This window comes from Rattus norvegicus, chromosome 20 (genome assembly GCF_036323735.1).
Source record: "Rattus norvegicus strain BN/NHsdMcwi chromosome 20, GRCr8, whole genome shotgun sequence".
In the NCBI taxonomy this organism is placed as follows: Eukaryota; Metazoa; Chordata; class Mammalia; order Rodentia; family Muridae; genus Rattus; species Rattus norvegicus.
In genome coordinates, this window is record NC_086038.1 from 33,591,975 (window position 1) to 33,610,326 (window position 18,352).

Here is an 18,352-nt window from a genome sequence, read left to right on the forward strand (position 1 = left end):
TCCCCATCTAGGCTGACAATGCTTCCCCGCAAGAGCCAGAGACAATCTAACAATCTAACAAAAGCCCCAACACCGGGCACGAGGAACCTTCTTTATTAGCAGGGTTGCATATGAGATTCCCCAAACATTTCAGGCTACTGCAGTTACCCTCAGTTACCTCCCAAAGGTGGAAGGTACATCCCGACTGCTGAAGACACCATGTACTTTGGACACAGCACCGAGAGGACCTGAGCTGGGTTTGACCTGAAAGCTTTCCCTGAGGATTATCTTTCATGGTACTAGAATATTCCGCACAACCTTCCCGAAGAGGGAAATAACCAATAGTCTCGCTCAGCTATGGTGCCTTTGAGCCACAACAATGAGCAGAATGGCACAATAACCCTTAAGGTCCTGTAATGGCACACTTACCTCGATGGGGACCAACACCTCTCTAATTGGACTTTAGACTAACTCAACACGAGGGAAATCATGCCTAACCCTGAAAACTTAGACAACGACTCAGTGCGAGTGCAGTCCCGGATCTTGGAGGAGAACCACTTTATTTAACCAGCACAATCCCTAGCTGCAGTCTAAATATTTGTCCTTATGCCCACAGATAAGTGTAGTCTTCGTCCTTCATCAAGGAAACTTTACATTGCGACAGAGAGCGCGACTGGAAGCCACAACCAATCAAAATGCAGAAGCCACAACCAATCAAAATGCAGAAGCCACAACCAATCAAAATGCAGAAGCCACAACCAATCAAAATGCAGAAGCCACAACCAATCAAAATGCAGAAGCCACAACCAATCAATCAAAATGCAGAGTTGAGGGTCCCAGGCTTACCTGATAGGTCTATAAAACCATTCCTGTACAACCCGAAGGCGGAAACATTGTAAGCCGCAGAGGATTAGGAAGTTTGTGGTGGGAAGATCGTGTTTGCTACAAATGTCAGAGAAGCTACAGCCATGAAGTCTCACCAACAATGACTGCCTAAGTATGACCTAAACAAGGGTGACTTCAATGACACACAACAGAGAAGCTCAGGAAGCCTGGGCCCTCGACAAAGAACTGCATACAGTTAAGGGATGAGGGAAGTGAGAGGAAAACTGCTCAAGGAAAGAGGGCCCGAACTGATCTAACCACAGAAAAGAGAGGGCCATGGGAGGGGCTGGAGAGAGGAAAGTGAAATGACGTAATTACGCTATAATCTGAGAAATAAATACTAAAATCAGCTTACCTATGAAGAGAAGATGGGATTATTTGAAATGTTTACTAGTTTTCATATTGCATAAATAAATTTTTGTTTGGAATATAGTGATCCTGAAACTTTTAAAAAGAAGGCTTGCTATGAAACCAGAACATCGATTGCGTTCTGAAATGACAATGTTATATTTTAGACAAAGAGCTTACATCTAATTCTTATATGAAAATTAAGTTCGGATAGCTCTTATAAATACTTTAATAAACGGTCAGTGCTCATCTAAACAATTGAGAATATTTTAACTGGACTAACCCAGGAAACCAGAGGATATAATTCTCAAAAATAATGACGGTTTCTACTTCACGGTAAAATTCCTTTCACATTACCACCTCCCAACCAATATTCAGTAACTTTTATAGTATATATATTAGATGTATATTATTATATATATTATATTTCACGTATTTTATATGTGAAAAGTTTTCATGTTAAAGCTACAAGAAATAAAAGATATGGCTCCTAAATCTGAACAGCCGACAATCAAAAGAGGGGAACGGGTATCGTCCTAAACATAGTGGCCACTAGTGACAAATCTGCACCGCTAAGTATCAAATAAAAAATAAATGTAACAAATCCTATAAACGTTCAGAGTAAAGAAGTCCGGAAAGGACCAGACCGGTCAGGGCAGCTCCAGGTGCAAAAGCCAAGCTGGGTACTGAGAGGAACAGGCAGGATGCTAAAGACCAGACAAAAAGAAAGCTTTTTCTCAAGCTCGTACTCTACCAAGTTAGAACCACAAGTGGAATGAGGTGTACGAGAGCTCAGTTGCCTAAAGAGGCATGAGCTAAAATAGCAGGCAGTAAAACAGAGGTTTCCACTCAGAGCCAACCACAATAAAGCAACATTCCAAAGCAGGTGACCAAAGGAAAGAGAGCAAAAGTTAAATGGGGCTGAGGCATATAGCCCTATACCAGCTGCTGTAACAAGCAGCATTGCGGAGATCCCAGGATGGTTCTGGAATCCCTTAGGGAAGATACAGACAAGGGTCTCCGGAAAGATGGCCTGTCCCACACTACAGCTGAGAAGACAGCGTTGAGGGGAACGCTTGGTGAGCTTGATGCTTCACCTCATGCACTGTGAAGAACACCGGATCTGGCACCGGATCCATCCTGTTTGGCAGGACGAGAAGAAGCTGGGCGGAGAAACATGAGACCGAGAGAGATGACTGACCTGGACCTATTACCAGACTCTGTGAAGAGAATAAACGTAGACACACACACACACACTCCCCTCCTAGATGTGAGTCCTACAGGCAAGAGACACAGCAAGCTGGGACAGAGTCCCATGGGTCCAGCCAAGGGTGGTTATCTGAACCTTGAACAGACCATAACAAAACGAAGATAAACGTACCGCCAGCCCCAGGAGCAGGGAATCAGCAACTAGTCTGAACTTAGATGCCTTTTTAATTGTGAGGGACGGTGAAGTGCTAATCTCAGGCAACTGAGGCAGGAGATGGGGACCCACGGGTGAAATCTGAGCTGGAATCGCCAGCCAAGCCTAGGAAAGCACTGGAGTTAAGACTCCATGGAAGTTCTTAGCTGCCCCTCTCCCTTCTATGTCCTTCCTCATAGCACTTCACAGGGGTCTGAAAGCAGGGCTGCTGAGACAGAGGAAGGGGAGGAGAAATCAGGCCAGAAGCAAAAGAGCCCAGGAAATCCTTCCCCAGTTGCCTACCTTCCCCCGCTTGCCAGAGGCAGGGCTGAGGGTCAGCTGAGGGCAGAAAGCTTCACCTGCACATCTGCCCTGGAGACGGTATGGTTTGCACCGGGTGTATTGACAAATTTGAGACGTCCGTTACCTAGTAACTTGAGAATAATCTATATTGTCGAAGGATAGCTAGAAAAAAAAAATCAGGTCTGTTCCTAGCAGAAAACGATCCAGTCCTCAGACGTAAATTTACAGGAACAAAAGGTTGGAGGGGGTGGGCAAAGGAAAAGTGTTGTTTAACAAGGCTGCTTCGTGGTTGCATCTCCAAAGCTCTGCTTTTTACTGGAAGACTCTAAGCAGACACACAGGGGCGCATACAGAATTGGGGTCTTACAAATCAAAACAGAATCCATTCGGTCTATCCCTTGCTTTGAACTCAGCCCTTAACAATTTCAGGAAGGTGACACAACCTGGGAGTCAACAACCAATTTTCAGCAGTCATTTGCAACACTTGACAGAGACGACCTAAATGCTCCTGACTTGCAGGCAGAGACTGCTCTGTCCCTCTTTCTAGCTCTCTTTCTCTGCCTTGATAAAGACCCCATGTATATTTAAAAGGGGGCTGAGAACTGCTATTCTCACCACAAAACAGTCTGCTCTCCTGGGTTCTTAGGAAACAGATTCTGGGCAAATAACACTCACTGAGTATTTTCATTAGTTAAAGATACGCTGAAGGGCTGGGGTGATGACTCAGGGGCAGAGTGCTCCCTTGGCATTCACAAGGCTCTGGATGTGATCCCAGGCACTAAAGGGAAGAAGTGTCACAAGTACATTATAATGTAGTGACCATCCCTCTTCACCCTGTCAGAGCTAGTCAAATCTCTAGAATGCGCCTCCCAAAACCACCCGACAAATGGGGATGTGAAACTGTGAAACTGTCATTCAATAGGCGGTCTGTTGTACATATTTTAATAGAGCTGAGTAGGAAACTCTCTAAATAAATACAGTATCAGTGAGGTTATCAAATGCAGAAGAATAGAGCCTGGAACTCAGGAGCCACTGTTACTCTGAGGCTAATCTGAGTTACAAAGTGAGATTCTGCCTTAAAAAAAAAATAAGTTAAAACAAAATACTCCTTTAAAAAATTTAAGAGTATCTGACCATTTTTTCTTAATACTTTGTTGGTATATAATAAGTATTTCAGTGACACTATAAGAAATGCCAGGTGCCATTACAACTGTCTATGTATCCTATTGTTATCCCTATTGTCACATCTGGGTGAGTAAGGCTCAGGGTTAATGACTTGATCCAGGTCAACAACTTTCTAACTCAAGACAGTATGTGAGATCAACAATGCAAGCTCCTAATCGTGCTGCTTCTTTAATGCTGGTGAGAGTCCATTTGACTCTTTGGTTGTTGTTGTTGTTGTTGGTGGTGGTGGTGTGTGTTTCCTGCTGCCCAAGCTCTGGGATTTGAAATGTATGCTGCAGCACCCAGATTTTTTTTAAAGTGGGTTCTGGGGATCGAACACAGGTCCCCAGGTTTTCACGGGCAAGCACTTTATCGACGGAGCTCTTCTTTTAGTCCCAAGTTCCTAGTCCAGTGGTTATCTCTGCAATGTTTTTTTGAAACAGAAACTAAAATCAGGTTCCAGTCATATTTCTATTTAATTTGCCTCCTACTGATAGGGACTCATTAGTAAACTCCTTATGACAATCTCAGGCAGCAGATACGATGGGACGTCTAACTTCTAACAACCCTTTTGTACGCTCACTCATGATGTAAGGTTTAGGGCACACTATTTACAGTAAGTATACGTGATTACAAACTTATTAATAATTAATAAATTTAATATAATCATAAATTTCAAAGGTGATAAATGAGGGAGCAGACTAATAAACTTGTTATTAGACTGCTTCACTGCCAGGCTTTATCTTAAGAAATAGAAAGGCCCGTGGTAGGGCTGGAGAAGCCTTAGGTATTTCAACACAAGCCATGGCACCATCCCTCACCAACATGACTCCTACAGTCTCCTGCCCAGGGAGGAACCCTTGGTGATTTCTGTAGAGTTGTCTAGTGTCACTCTAAGTACAGGGCAGAGCCATGGGCACCTTGTACCCACAGTTTATAAGGCATCTCTGTACCACACAGGGCAGTCCCCTAATAGGAAACTACCCAATCTAAAATGTCAACTGTGTTAGGCAGAGAAAGCCCAACAGAGGACTAATCAAAGGTCTGCAGCCCTTCCGAGCTGTGCAGGGGGTTAGATACGGTAACCACAAACAGGAAATCAAAGTGTGGGCAACCCTGGGCAGTAACAAAAGCCCTGGGCCAGCAGCACCTGGCTCACTACATTTGAGAGAGAGATACCATCATCTCCTTAATATCCCACCTAAGCCGGTGGGGCTGGATTGCTTTTACTGGAAAAAAATGGACAGGAAATTAAAAGTGTGGATAGAAAGGGGGAAGTTTCCTGAAGAAAAGCAGCTTTTATTAACTACTCCAGAGTCCTACTTCTAACCTCTGGAGTGTTTGTTATTCACGGGAGTCTCCGAGAGTTATGATCTAAAATGCGAGCACAGATGTGGTGGACACGGTGCAAGAAAAACCCAGAAGAAATAAAATTCCATGAGCCTCGCTGTGGTTACCAGCATTGTGAAGATGAAATACTATCCTGGAGTCTGGGGTTTTAGCCTCAACCATGTGAATGCTCTGATAACATGTGGCCACACCGTTATATCCTGCACCTTTAATTCTGAGTTTGGGGACCCTTCACAAAAGCAAACAGTCCCGACTGCATGTACAGCATCTCTTAGGGTGGTGCTTAGAACAAAGACAGACAATCCAAAGAAGGGAACTCCACGAATGGTGGTGTCTCTTAGCGTGGGTTGAGTCATGATCACGTGGTTTTTGTTGTTGTCGTCTTGTGTTTCTATACATCCCTTCATTCATTCGGGTTATCTTTGGATTCCCAATCATATCTCTTTACTGAAACCGTCCCCCCCTCCGCCATCTCGTCCCTTTTCACCAGTGCGCCCTTTCCTCTCTTTAAACTCGGGTGAAATTGTATGGTGGGGTTGAGTCAGATCTCAAGAGATTATCAATCAGGGACCCTCAAGTCCACCTTCCTCTCTTAAACACTGCAACAGTCCGAGGGAACACGGTCACCATGAGTGACTTCCAGAAACCCCAAATCAGTTCCACACAGTGTTAGACTGCTGGTTAAGAGCTACACAGAAGCAACCCTTCTGATCAGTCTTTACTAAATTCGAAAAAGGACTCAGTAACGGACATATCACCCTGAACTATGCTTGGAAAACTGTGCAGGTGATTAATCTGCGGGCTCCTTGAGAACGGTCTTCTGGTAAGATTTTACTAAATGCAACACAGTGTGATTCATCTAATAAACCTTACTTGACATCCTGGGAGGGTAAGTAAGGAATGACTCATTAAATCCCTAAAATGGCACGCAAGGTATGCTTTACCCTCCTACAGTCCTCGGAATAACCTCGGGAAGTTTATTCTCTCCTTAACTGTGTAACCAGTAGCAGACACCGATTAACTCCGAGGATTCCGGGTCATATTAGGTAAACCAGTACAGTACTTCACCAGGTACTGTAGCGCTGTGCTGCCTGCAGCCCTTAGCAGAGACACTTGAGCAACAGGAAAAGTCCATTACTGCGGTGGAACCCAGAAAGTAAGCCCTCGTGTGCTGTGTGCAGGTTTACCCCTAGTCGGTAATGGGGTGCAAGCCCTGTAAATCCCGCGGTGCGGTGTGCGGTCTAGCTCAAGTTAGGTAGCCAGTGTTCCACTCAAGTTCGGCGGGGCCGGGAGGCAACTCTGGCTGTTGCTTCTCTTAGGAGCCACCACCTCCTGAACCCCGAGCCCCAGCACCCCATACCTTGGTGAGCTGGGCGATCTTCTTGCTCATTTTCAGGTGCATGTCCTGGCTGTAGTCCATGTTGTGCCCGGCCAGCTGCGCGGCAGCCGGGGAGGTCGTGAATTTGGCTGGCCCGGACGAGGAGCCACCGTAATAGTGATGCTGCCAGCTCATGCCCGGGGTCGCCATCTTCCCGGCAGACCCCGGCCGGGACACCTGTCCCCGTGCGCCGGGCGAGGCCGGCGCAGCGACGACACGGGACAGGCGACAGCCCGGGCGACCGCTTGCCGACCCTCTGGCCCGTGCCCTCCAGTCCCGGCAGCCAGCTCCCCCCTGCCCGCCCGCGACGGCCGCGTCCCCCTGCCTCGGCTTGGCGACGTCGCGGCTAGCGTCCCGCAAGCGGCGGCCACCTGGCCCCGAGACTCCGCCGCCGCGGGGGCTGCGGAGGGAGGCGGAGACCGGGCGGGCTGCTGCGGCGGGAGGCGGGGCCGGGGACGCGGGGGCCGCCGAGCGCCGTTACCAGGACGCGCGGCTCGGGGCTCGGCGAGCGCGCGAGGGTGGCCACGTCATTTCCCCGCAGCCAAGCTCCGCCCCGCAGCTCCCCGCCCCGCAGCCCTCCGGTCTGCAGCCTCGCAGCCCGCAGCCAAACTCCGCCCCGCTGCCTTCCACCCTGCAACCCTCCAACCTGCAGCTCTCCAGCCTGCAGCCAAACTCTGACCCTCAACCCTCCAGCTCATAGCAACGCGTCTCTGCAACCCGCAAATCTGCGACCCTGCGACCTACAGCCCCGCACCCTTCGGCCCTGCAGCCGCCAGCACTTGTCCTCCGCACTCTCATAGCATCACAGCTCTGCAGCCCCGCAATAAACCTCCCTGCCTCACCGAAGCCTCCAGATCACAGTCGCACAGGGCCTTACAACCCTGCACCCTAGGGGTTCCCACAGCATTGTCCCCCCCTTTCACCACGCAGACTCACAGCTGCCAGCTCCTTAACCCACAACCCACCCATTCCCGGCAGTCTGCACCCCTTGACTGACCCCTGTGTCTCAGTGTGCAATCTAGTTTTTTAAAAATTCATCCAAAGGGGATAAAAATTTGATGGTGACCTTCGCTTAAGCAACAAGCAGAAAGCGTGACAGAGACTCTCTGCGTGTGCATTTTGTGTGCAGGCCCAGCAACAGTGTACTCAGGACGGAGGTGAAGTAGAGGGAGATCCTTAATCCTACACTTGATTGGTCTTCTCAAACTCACCCAGGCTCAAGCATTTCGGGGTCCCACTGACCTGGTGTGTGCCAGTCTAGAGTGAAGTAATGCCAAGTGACTGTGTGTGGAGGAGCACACCTCTACAGTCAGCTGCACCACACTTCTCAGTGGGATGAAGCCTGGAACAATTAAATATGAAATATAATTGACTAGAAATTAGACTAGGACTGGGATATAGAAGGGAGAACCGAACAAGGGAATGAGATTCCCTTAAGGGAACACCCCTTAAAGATTGGGGGTGTGCTATCAAGATTTGACATTACACGCACCTTTTCACCTTGCTAAATATATTACTTTATGCTCATCTTTTTTTTTTTTTTTTTTTTTTTTAAGTATCTCTGCCCTGCTAAAACACTTAAAAGTAACAAACAAAACTGGGTATCCTGGGGTTGGGGATTTAGCTCAGTGGCAGAGCGCTTGCCTAGGAAGCGCAAGGCCCTGGGTTCGGTCCCCAGCTCCGAAAAAAAGAACCAAAAAAAAAAAAAAAACTGGGTATCCTGTGTTAAAGTGGGGTCCTGTTAGGTTAATGTGAATACAAACTTTATAGGATTGTACCTGTTTTTTGAAAAAATACATTCTCCATAGTTTTTTCCAGAACCGAGCTCCTTCGCTTCATATGATTTCTCTTTAATATGCAAGTAGCCGTCACATGTAATTGAATGTGCTAGCAAATTGAATCGGAGGCAGAACTAGCAAAATCTGAATGTGGCCAAAACTAAACAAAATGCAGGTTGACTGGGATCCAAAAACATTTCCTGATCTGTTAGAATTCCAGAAAGAAAATCAAAACCAGTAAATATATGTGCAAATATATATATATTTGCCAGATGCAAGGTACTCAGTACTTCAGTGGTAAACCTTTCAAAAATAGAATTTAGTTCTAGCATTCTGAATGGGGCAGGTAATGAGAAATGTGTGTGCGTTTTCTGCTCCCTTAAGCACTAATTAAGATAAAGAGAATCAGAAACCGTACAAACTGGGGAGACAACAGCTCCATGATATGGTTAAGGGAAGTTTTCAGCATAGATATTAGAGAACGGCCAGAGATATCTTGAAGAGTCCTGAGCAGGCAGACACAGTAGATTATGGCCAGGGCTATCTTCAAGAAAGGAGAGACCAGCAAGGGATAGGGAATAGAGAGAACACAGTGAAAGAAGCAGGAATCGAGGAGAGGAGAGGAGAGAGAGAGAGAGAGAGAGAGAGAGAGAGAGAGAGAGAGAGAGAGAGAGAGAGACAACAAAGCAAGAATAGTAAGGTTGTACAGAGACCTGGTGGCTGGGGAGGAAAGCCTGTGAGCTGGAGGGAGTTCAGGGTAGGGGAGGAGAGAGAAGGGCTGAGATGCTAGCATGGATTTTGAATGTGCAACAGGTACTTATGTGTGACACTGAGAGGTCCTGGAGGTCAGCATGAGCTCTGATATGCTGATAGGTGCCACAGGAAGCCATAGGTCCCTTCTGCCAGAGGTAAGAGAAATGTATCCTTTTGGTAGAGAGGAACCAGTTTCACAAGTCTGAGGAATGCTGGCTGAGACAAAGTTGTATTATTTAAATACATTTGGGGCAGAGAAAAAAAGAGTCAGCACTCTTTTATCCTTCTCATTTAAAAAACAAAAACAAACAAAAAAACAAAGAAAGAAAAAAAATTGTTCACTAGATTTGTGTATCCACATCATACTTTCCTAGGCAGGAGAGGTGTTTGGGAGTTCTGTCCCTTAACACAGTAGAAAGAACATAGGACAGGAAATACAGAGGCCAATATGTAGTATCAACTGAGTCCCTGCAGCTTCTCCTTTTCCATAATTCCTTCCAAAGAAAACAGTTCCTGTATCTCCGTCTCTGACTTACAAGTTAGGTTGTGGCACACAAGTGTCTGCCATCACTACTCTAAGCCAAGAGAATCCACCCGTCCCTAAACTTTATGCTCAGAAGATATCCAGTGTTCTATTAATTTAACATTTTCCCTATAAATAATGAAAATAGGCCACTTTACATAGAATTATGTTTATTATTAAGTCATCCTAGTGGTGTAAAGTAACACCCTTATGATCCCATCACACAGAAGCTCACTTTTAAAGAAGGTATGTATAACACAAGGGAAAAGGAGGGGTGCCAGTTAGACAAATCTTCGCACAGTGCCAGCTTCTGTCATAAGATATTCATTCAAAAGTTGTCACGAAGTGCTATTGGGTTCTTGGTCTTGAGGCTGTGTGCACCAGTGTCTGTCCTGAGGGTGGCAACGGTGTAGTGGAAAGGACAGACTGGTAAAGAATACACAATGCCACTAAGGCATTGTAAAGGAACTTTTGGGGGGTGCACTTCGGCTAGGCTTGGAGTGCCTGAGAGGGCATCACAACTTGATAAAGGTGGTATTTAAACAGCCTGTTGAAGGACACATGTTTCAGAGAGAGAAAGGAAAAATGAGCCCTGGGATTAACTAGGGACAGGGTTGAGAAGCACAGCCTATTTAGGAAACATCAGGTGGTGCGATGTGGCCAGAGCAAAGTTCGAATGGGGTGTCAGGATACTAGTGTGTCAGAGCAGGTGTCAAGATGACTGGTGGGTGGGAAGACTTAGGCACCTTGACGATGACACTTTGGGAGCTTATTTTGATGATGTGGATGAGCCCCTGAAAAGCCTTAAGCAAGCAAAATGAAATAATTGGATTTGCATTTCTGGTCCAAAACCCTTGTGACTGAGCAAAGTGGACCACAGAGACACCTACAAGGGTGAGGAGTCCATTGTCCCTAGTAGGTAAGATATGAGGAATTACCACCTTAAATATGTCAGTGATATTTAAGAAAAAGAAAGGGGTGGGAATGGGCAAACAGCACATGCAGGCTGGGGAAAACAGGGCAGTCAAAGAGATCACTTCAGAAAAGGAACTGTAGGGACAGATATGTTTAACACATGATAACCTTTGAGATGCCTGTAGGATATCTCCATGGAGATCTTCAGTCCAGTTAAATGTAGAAGAGGAACAATAACCATACCCAGAATAGAAGAATAAATTCAGTTGCCTTCAAGAGGATACCAGAAGCCATGCCTCTGTTTGGAATCAATGTAGGTGGGTATTATATTTCGGATGAACATCCCCCGAATATCCATATTTTAAGGGCTTGGCTCCAGAATGATACAGTGGAGGAATGGTGAAGTCTGCACGATGCACATGTGGCCCTGACAAGAGCGAGTTTGCTCTGCCACTTGCTTGCACTCATCACTGTCTTCCAGGCGTACCAGAGCCACCATCGAATGGGTCTGCAGATCTTAAGACTGGAGGTCCCAAAACTGTCTGTGAAAAGAGATTACTCTCCCTCCCCCTTTCCCCTCTCCCTCTCCCTCTCCCTCTCCCTCTCCCTCTCCCTCTCCCTCTCCCTCTCCCTCTCCCCTCTCCCCTCTCCCTCTCCCTCTCCCTCTCCTCCTCCCCCCTCCTCTCCCTCCCCCTTTCCCCTCTCCCTCTCATTTCCTCCCCCCCTCTCTCCCTCTCTCTCCCTCCCTCCCTCCTCTCTTGCTCTCCACCTACTGTCTCAAGTGTTTTATGTAGTGATGGAAGGTGAACAATGATAAGTCATCATCTGGTGCATTCTAGAAATCTGGTACATTCTAGAATTTCTCTCTGAGGAGGAATTCACACCCATTCACACAATAGGTAAAAGCATCAGGATTATGCCAATACTACCCAAGAACCCAAGGTTCATACTAATGCAGAACCTTGGTCCATCACAGGTACAGACTGGTATAGAGGAAGTAACTGAAAGCAGGTAGAGGAATAAACATTAAATAAAAAGAATTGTTAGCTATTAGAGGTGAAAGGAAAATTTGAGCCTACACCTAATCTCTTAGTTTTGTACCCACTGAAGATCAGAAATCCAGATTTGCCCAAATTTTCAAATCAACTAATAAGAGAGCTAGAATTATATCCCATATTTGTTGGCTTACAGACAATTCCACTAGGCTTTTCCCAGGAACCTAGCAACAGTGACCTAGCAACAACTTATATCATCACCTGCCACCAGGTACCCAGGTACTACTAGCCAGGTGTGGCCGGCTATAAGATGACCACACATTACCACACCTCCCTCTTTTCCCTGCCTTCACTCTCCATCTTCTTTCTCTTTCCATTCCCACGTGTTCCTGGCCGGCCTTTTCCTCTCTTCCTCTCTCCTCTCTCTGTCCTCTTCTGCCCCTGCTTTCTTCTCTGCCTCTATCATTTTTCCAAGTCCCTTCCCTTTCTCCAAATAAACTTTATACTAGGCCTGTCATATGGTGTAATTCCTCAGATGGACATCTTGATATGGCCTGCTGAGGTGCTCCGTTCTGCTGCATTATACCACATTATAAAGCATAACAATATTAAACCTCAATTTCTGCATATTACTGAAATAGGATCTCACCATGCCTGAAATTTGCTATTTAGTTTAGACTGGTCTCAAACTCGTGACCCTTCTGCATCTGCTTCCTCTGTACTAATATTATGGACACATGCTACCACACCTGGCAGTTTTTTTCTGATTCAATGAACAGCAGTTGAAAGTCATTTATAGGTAGATCTTTTTTCTGATATTATTTCACCAGAGCTATCTTAGGCCAGTTCTTTTTTATGCTAACATTTCAATCATGATGTATGTATATATTCAGAATGATTTAAAATTGGTCTCATATATGAAGAATCATTTTTAAATGGCATGGTGTGTACCCCTTAAATCTCAGTATTTGGGAGGCAGAGGCAAGCAGATTTCTGACAGTCTGAGGCCAGCCTGGTCTATCTACATAGGGAGTCTATGCAGAGAGATCCTGTTGCCCTCCCTCTGTCCCCAATGATTGCTGGTCGGGGAGTGAAGAAATGTGTTCATAGTTGCAACAGCTCATTAATGATGAAGCTTGTCAAGAAGGGTCCTAGTGACAAATGGCATGGTTATGAAACTTACGAGAGATCTGTGAAAGTAACTATTTTAATATTTTCTTAAGCTTACAAAATTATGTTTATTTCAGTCCCAAAAAACCTAGATAAACTCCAGACTACAGCACTTCAGAATCAAAATCACAGCCAGGAATGCAGTCGATAACAGATCTGACTAAGAATCAGAAGAAACAGATTAGGTTTGAAATGCGAGCTCCAAAGTCAGTGCAGCTGGTGCATTCCAGGAGCTAGGAGGGATCCCGATTAGGAAAACCGGGATAACATGGCAAAACCTTATCAGAGAGACCGAGGCAGAGAAAGAAAGAAAAGCAAAGGGAGGGAAAGAAGATCTAGGAGGGGAGATGATGAGGAGGGCAGAGGGAGGAAGAGGGAGGGAGGACCAGTCCAACAGAGACAAAGAGATTTGTAATGGAGATTAGAGAGGCAGAGAGGCAGGGAGAAGGGCAGAGGAGGGGGTGGGGGAGAAGGCAGACAGACAGAAGACCATGATTCTAGATGAAAACTAAGGCTATGAGTTGGAAAATTGACAAATTGGTTGCCATCAAGATTAAAAATGCTGGCAGAGGTCTGTCCATCTGTCCATCTGTCCATCTGTCTCTCTCTCTCTCTCTCTCTCTCTCTCTCTCTCGGTGTGTGTGTGTGTGTGTGTGTGTGTGTGTGTGTGTGTGTGTGTGTGTGTGTGTTTAGAGGAAACACAGTTTTTCACTTCCTTAACTTTGTGACCAATGCGAGGCATACTAGGTCAGATAGACACAATAGCTGTTAATTTCTTACTGTATTCAGTTACAGGAGCATGGCTGTTTCCACAAACTCTAGTGTTTCGTCACTATCCCATAAAATACATTGAGAATAAGACCCGTGACTTAACTCTCAACTACTAATTTGACTTCGTTTTTACTCCTACACTGATATGCAAATAGTAAGTGATTAATGAATGTTTGTGGAGTGGAAGAAGAAATTACAGCCAATAAAATTTTAATTGTGTGCCTTAAAATACAATTTCACAGAAAGCTTCCATTTCTGTTCATGTGTGTACTAAAAGTAACACGAACAACAAAGAAACTTCTGGACTGTGTTAACAAGAACCTTTGAACATTAATCCTAACAATGTTTTTCAGGTAACATTAAGTTCAATGTTTTTACACTAAAATATACTAACGTATCTATTTTTACTTAATTTTACTGTCCCTTTCACATTTAGTTCTTTGAAAAGCACTTACCAAATCATACCAATTTTCATTCTTTTTATCAGAATTACATGACATTATTCTGTATTAGGTAAAAGTTCAGTTTTTCAATTCCAAAGAGAAACTCTTAGTAAATTTGGTTTTTTGTAACCTTTTTCAGCTCATTGGGTTGTAGACATTGGAGCTGTTCTATCCTAGAGATAAGCGTTATTTTTAAATATAATCGATTTATATGGCATATGGTATTGAAAGAGTCACCCTCACTTAAAAACAATTACGTGTAAACAATGTACAAACAGTGGAATTTCACACTGAAAGACTCTTCAGAAGATAGGTATTTTTTTTCTTAACATGACATTTGTCATGCGTGTAAAATAACGTCTGTTATGTTGTTTTATGGTCTGCCTTTCTAGATACTATTTAGCTTGAGGTACAGAATTACTTCTAATCTTTAATATAGTTTCTTGTATCACTCTCCTGTCTCTACAATAATTACTGTCCGTTCTGTCTCTACAACTTTTATTAATGTTTGGGTCTTGCCTCCAAGCCTTTATTGTCCTTTCTAATACTAATGTATCTCTACAACAACAGAATGTTTTCCCAAATTTTCACAGTTACATTTACATGTAGGAAGCATTTTAGCTTCTCTGGTGAAAGAGGAGAAAATAAAGCTAGTGAATGGTTTTCCCTGTTATAAAAAAAAAATGCTGGCAGAGTCAGGGACACTCAAGAGTGAAATGGAAATCCTTTCAATGGAAGGAAACATTTGCAGCTCACATAAGTAAATATGGGTCAATATCAAGAACACATAAAGAATCCCTTAAATCCAGAAATGAAGAGCCCAATTTTAAAGAGAGGCAAGAACTTGAAATGTTATTTTTCCAAAATGTATAGAAATTACCAGGAAGGAAGTGCAGGGATAGGCGCCCAATCCCTCCAGCCACCAGAGAAATTAGAATACATCACAGTGGGCTGCCACTTCTTACCCACTGGGATGGCTATTATTAAAACTGACCCAAATGACAAGAAAATGGAAAGTAGTAAGTATTATGTGGGGGAAATTAAGACACTTGTGCACTACTAGTTAGGATATAAAATGATGATACACTGAAAAACTATAATGGTTCCCTCCTCCCCCAAAAAAGACCCTGACACACAATATACAATGGCAAACCTCATCCCAATGCACATATGAAAAACTTGACAGCAAGGACTCATAGACGTCTGTAAAGCAGTGTAGTGCAATTGTAGCTGCACTTTCCTTGTCATAGCAAATGTTTATGCACAGATGAGTAAGTAAACAGAATGTGGTAGACACAATGGGGTCTTAGCCAGTGTCTAAGAGGCTGCTTCCGGCTCTGGCGATGAATACTGATGACGCGCTAAGTGAACGAAGCTAGCCGTAGCTTACGATAAACACCCGGGTACTGAGCACAGGCTAAGTGAGTTAAGCTAGTCCAAAAGATACAAATAGAGTGTGATTCCACCAGCATGAGTGGCCACGCTCATAGAGACTGACAGAACTGTGATGGACAGAGGGAAAGTCTGGAGTGGGATTCATTGAGAGGAGCTGGGACAAAGGCAAGGTTTCAGGGACAAATGGTAATGGAGAATGAACTTAAAATGGCTAATATTGGTCGTCATATTACCTCAGGGAAAGATCCTGCTGTTACTTGTGAGAATCTGTTTCAGAGACTAGGCCAAGGGCATTAAGTGACTGCTTCTGGAGTCTCCACTCCAGAAGTCATTTCCTGCCTGAGGCTCTGGTTAGTGAATGAGGATCTTTGGACACAAGGTTTGAAGGAAGAGAAAGGTGGAGAAAATATTTCCAAATCCTTTCCATTTGAGCCATAGAGAAGTCATAGAGTCATAGAGAGTGACGTAAGTGTGGGCTGTGGTAGTGTCGTGATGGCACCCATAGACATGTGTGTTTGAATGTTTGGCCCATAGGGAGCGGTATTGAATTATTTTATTTTTCTGAGGGATTGCTGCACTCCTTTTTACTCGTAAATACCTATAAGGGATGGGGTTGTTTCCCACCTTTGACTGAGCTATTCTAATTTTTTTCCACTTGTTAAAACCCACACAAATGCCAGTCACTTGCAAATATAATGTTTCCTGAGCTGCTTCTGCTCCATCTGCCTATCCTCAGAGTAAACTTCTCTTGTCCATGTGTTCCTGATGGTCCATCCCATCTAATGACTGCCCCCTCCTCTCTGGCTTCTCTCTCCTTTTCATGGTCTCTCTCAAGACCCCTTTACTCAATCCTAAGTCTCACTTTCCTATCCATTATGCCCAGCCATAAGCCCCAGCCATTTATTGACCATTCAGGAATTATTGGAGAGCAGTCTTTATAGTACCTAGGTTAATACAACACTCCAAGACTGTGTTGCAGTCTGGTGAGGAGCACAGAACTCACTCAGCTTCTGAATACACAATGCACAAGACAAACACCAACAGAGTAGCACTATTAGGAGGTATGGCCATTTTGCAGTAGGCGTGGCCGTGTTGGAGTAGGCGTGGCCTTGTTGGAGTAGGCGTGGCCTAGTTGGAGGAAGTGTGTCACTGTGAGGGTCTCCAATGTTCCAGCTCTGCCCAGTGTAGCACGGTCTTCTTCTTTTTTCCAAGCAGACCAAGATGTAGAATGCTCGGCTCCTTATCCAGCGCCATGTTGGCCTGGTGGCTGCCATGCTTCCCACCTTGATGATAACGGACTAAACCTCTGAAACTGTAAGCCAGCCCCAATGAAATGTTTTCCTTTTTAAGAGTTGCCGTGGTCATGGCGTCTCTTCATAGCACTGGAGAGGCACTGAATATCCACCATAACTCTTCGGGGCCAGCAAGGTGATATCCCAGGGATATTCTCTTTAACATCACAGTGTTCTGCCTCTTAGGAACATTCTGTATTTAAATGGGACTTAGTCCCAGGCTTTACCACACAGACCCAAACTCAATAGAGACTCTGTACACAACTGGACTTCAACAGAATCAATAAGCATAGTGCATTTTGTTAGGCGTCACATGAGTACACAGAGTATTTTTGGCTAGATATTGTCCAACAGCAACTCCTCTCTTCGTATAAGTATCTCGGGAGTATGGAAAGACCAGAATCTTTACATGCCTGTGATGAAGAAACGGAACAAAAAGACATTGAGGGGTTCTTATATTTCTCACAGATTATCTTTGGAGTTATCTTACATTTTAGGGCAGAATCTATTTAGAAATACCACACATCAATAATTTTCTTAATGTCACATCTGCTTTTTAACATGATGGCCCAAAGCTTGGCACAATGAAGGCGATCTAAAGGCGGTCTCCTTAGGCATGTCGTTTGATCTAGATGGATGTATTGAGTACTTTCTGAATGCTTAATACGTAATAAATACTCAACAAATGTCTGCTCTTGGTTCAGCTCACCTCACACTCTTCCTTATTACTACCTTTCATTTTATTTACAAAGCCAGCCTTTTCCAGCAGCTGACTAGTTTATCCATCTATTTTTGGGATCTTCTGAAAGTAGGAACAGAAGTAGATCGTGTATATAGTAGGTGATTTGGGGGAACGTGAAGCAGAAATAGAGGAAGGAAAAGCCACTAAAAAATGCATAACTGAATTGGCTATGTCCATTGGAACTCCATTCTAGGAGCTGTCCTCAGAAGAACCCTGTAGAACGCATCTCAGAATCCACCCCCCCCCCCACACACACACTGTTGAAAGGATTACACTAATCTACTGACTCTCTTCTCTTATAGAGTAAAACTCTTCTGTGGTGGTTCTCAACCTGTGGGGCCCAACCCATTTGGGAATTGAACAACCCTTTCACACTAGTCAACTAAGACCATCAGAAAAAAGAAGCGGTATAGGACGCTAAAGATACTTTCCACAATCTACCCCTCAGACCTTACAGCTCCATTTTACCCTCCATAAAAATCTATCCCCTCTCAAAATTTTAATGCCAAGTCATTTGCAAATCTCAAAAGGACTCAAGACAGACCATGTTGTGGAACTACCTCAAACGACTGGTATTTGTCAAGTCCAGATGTTCACGTCTATTTTAGAACTTCCTCACCTTTGGTGAGGAAGAACCATTGCTGACCTCAAAGTCACAGAGATCCCCTTACCTCTGCCTCTTGAGTGCTGGGATTAAAGGCGTGCACCAAACACACCCTGCTCTATATTGGATTTATTTTCCAGGTCTTTCATCAGGATAGAGGAA

The 18,352-nt window shown here is 44.6% G+C and overlaps 1 protein-coding gene and 1 long non-coding RNA gene across 21 annotated transcripts in view; both read right to left on the reverse strand.

Annotated features, from left to right (window-relative positions):
• The window catches only part of Fam184a (family with sequence similarity 184, member A), a 122,208-nt gene extending 114,886 nt beyond the window's left edge, over positions 1 to 7,322 (reverse strand). For 16 of the 17 annotated variants that reach the window (XR_005497785.2, XR_005497786.2, XM_063279315.1 and 13 more), the window contains exon 1: positions 6,792 to 7,322. Coding sequence is in view for 15 of the 17 variants with exons in the window: in XM_063279315.1 (XP_063135385.1) it covers positions 6,792 to 6,959 (168 nt within the window). In the remaining 2 variants the exon portion in view is untranslated. The remainder of the gene's footprint in view (positions 1 to 6,791) is intronic. The other variant, NM_001427095.1, reaches the window with a different exon arrangement.
• Positions 7,323 to 10,016: 2,694 nt separating this feature from the next.
• On the reverse strand, positions 10,017 to 17,792 carry LOC120098964 (uncharacterized). 4 transcript variants are annotated; one of them, XR_010061139.1, is made up of 3 exons: positions 11,552 to 11,977; positions 10,947 to 11,301; positions 10,017 to 10,410 (listed from the first exon to the last, which is right to left on the reverse strand). It is a non-coding gene; the product is annotated as an uncharacterized LOC120098964 (long non-coding RNA). The 4 variants fall into 4 exon arrangements; XR_005497787.2 differs by having other exon boundaries at positions 10,947 to 11,320; positions 11,552 to 11,975; XR_010061138.1 differs by having other exon boundaries at positions 10,017 to 11,301; positions 11,552 to 17,792.
• Positions 17,793 to 18,352: the final 560 nt, after the last annotated feature.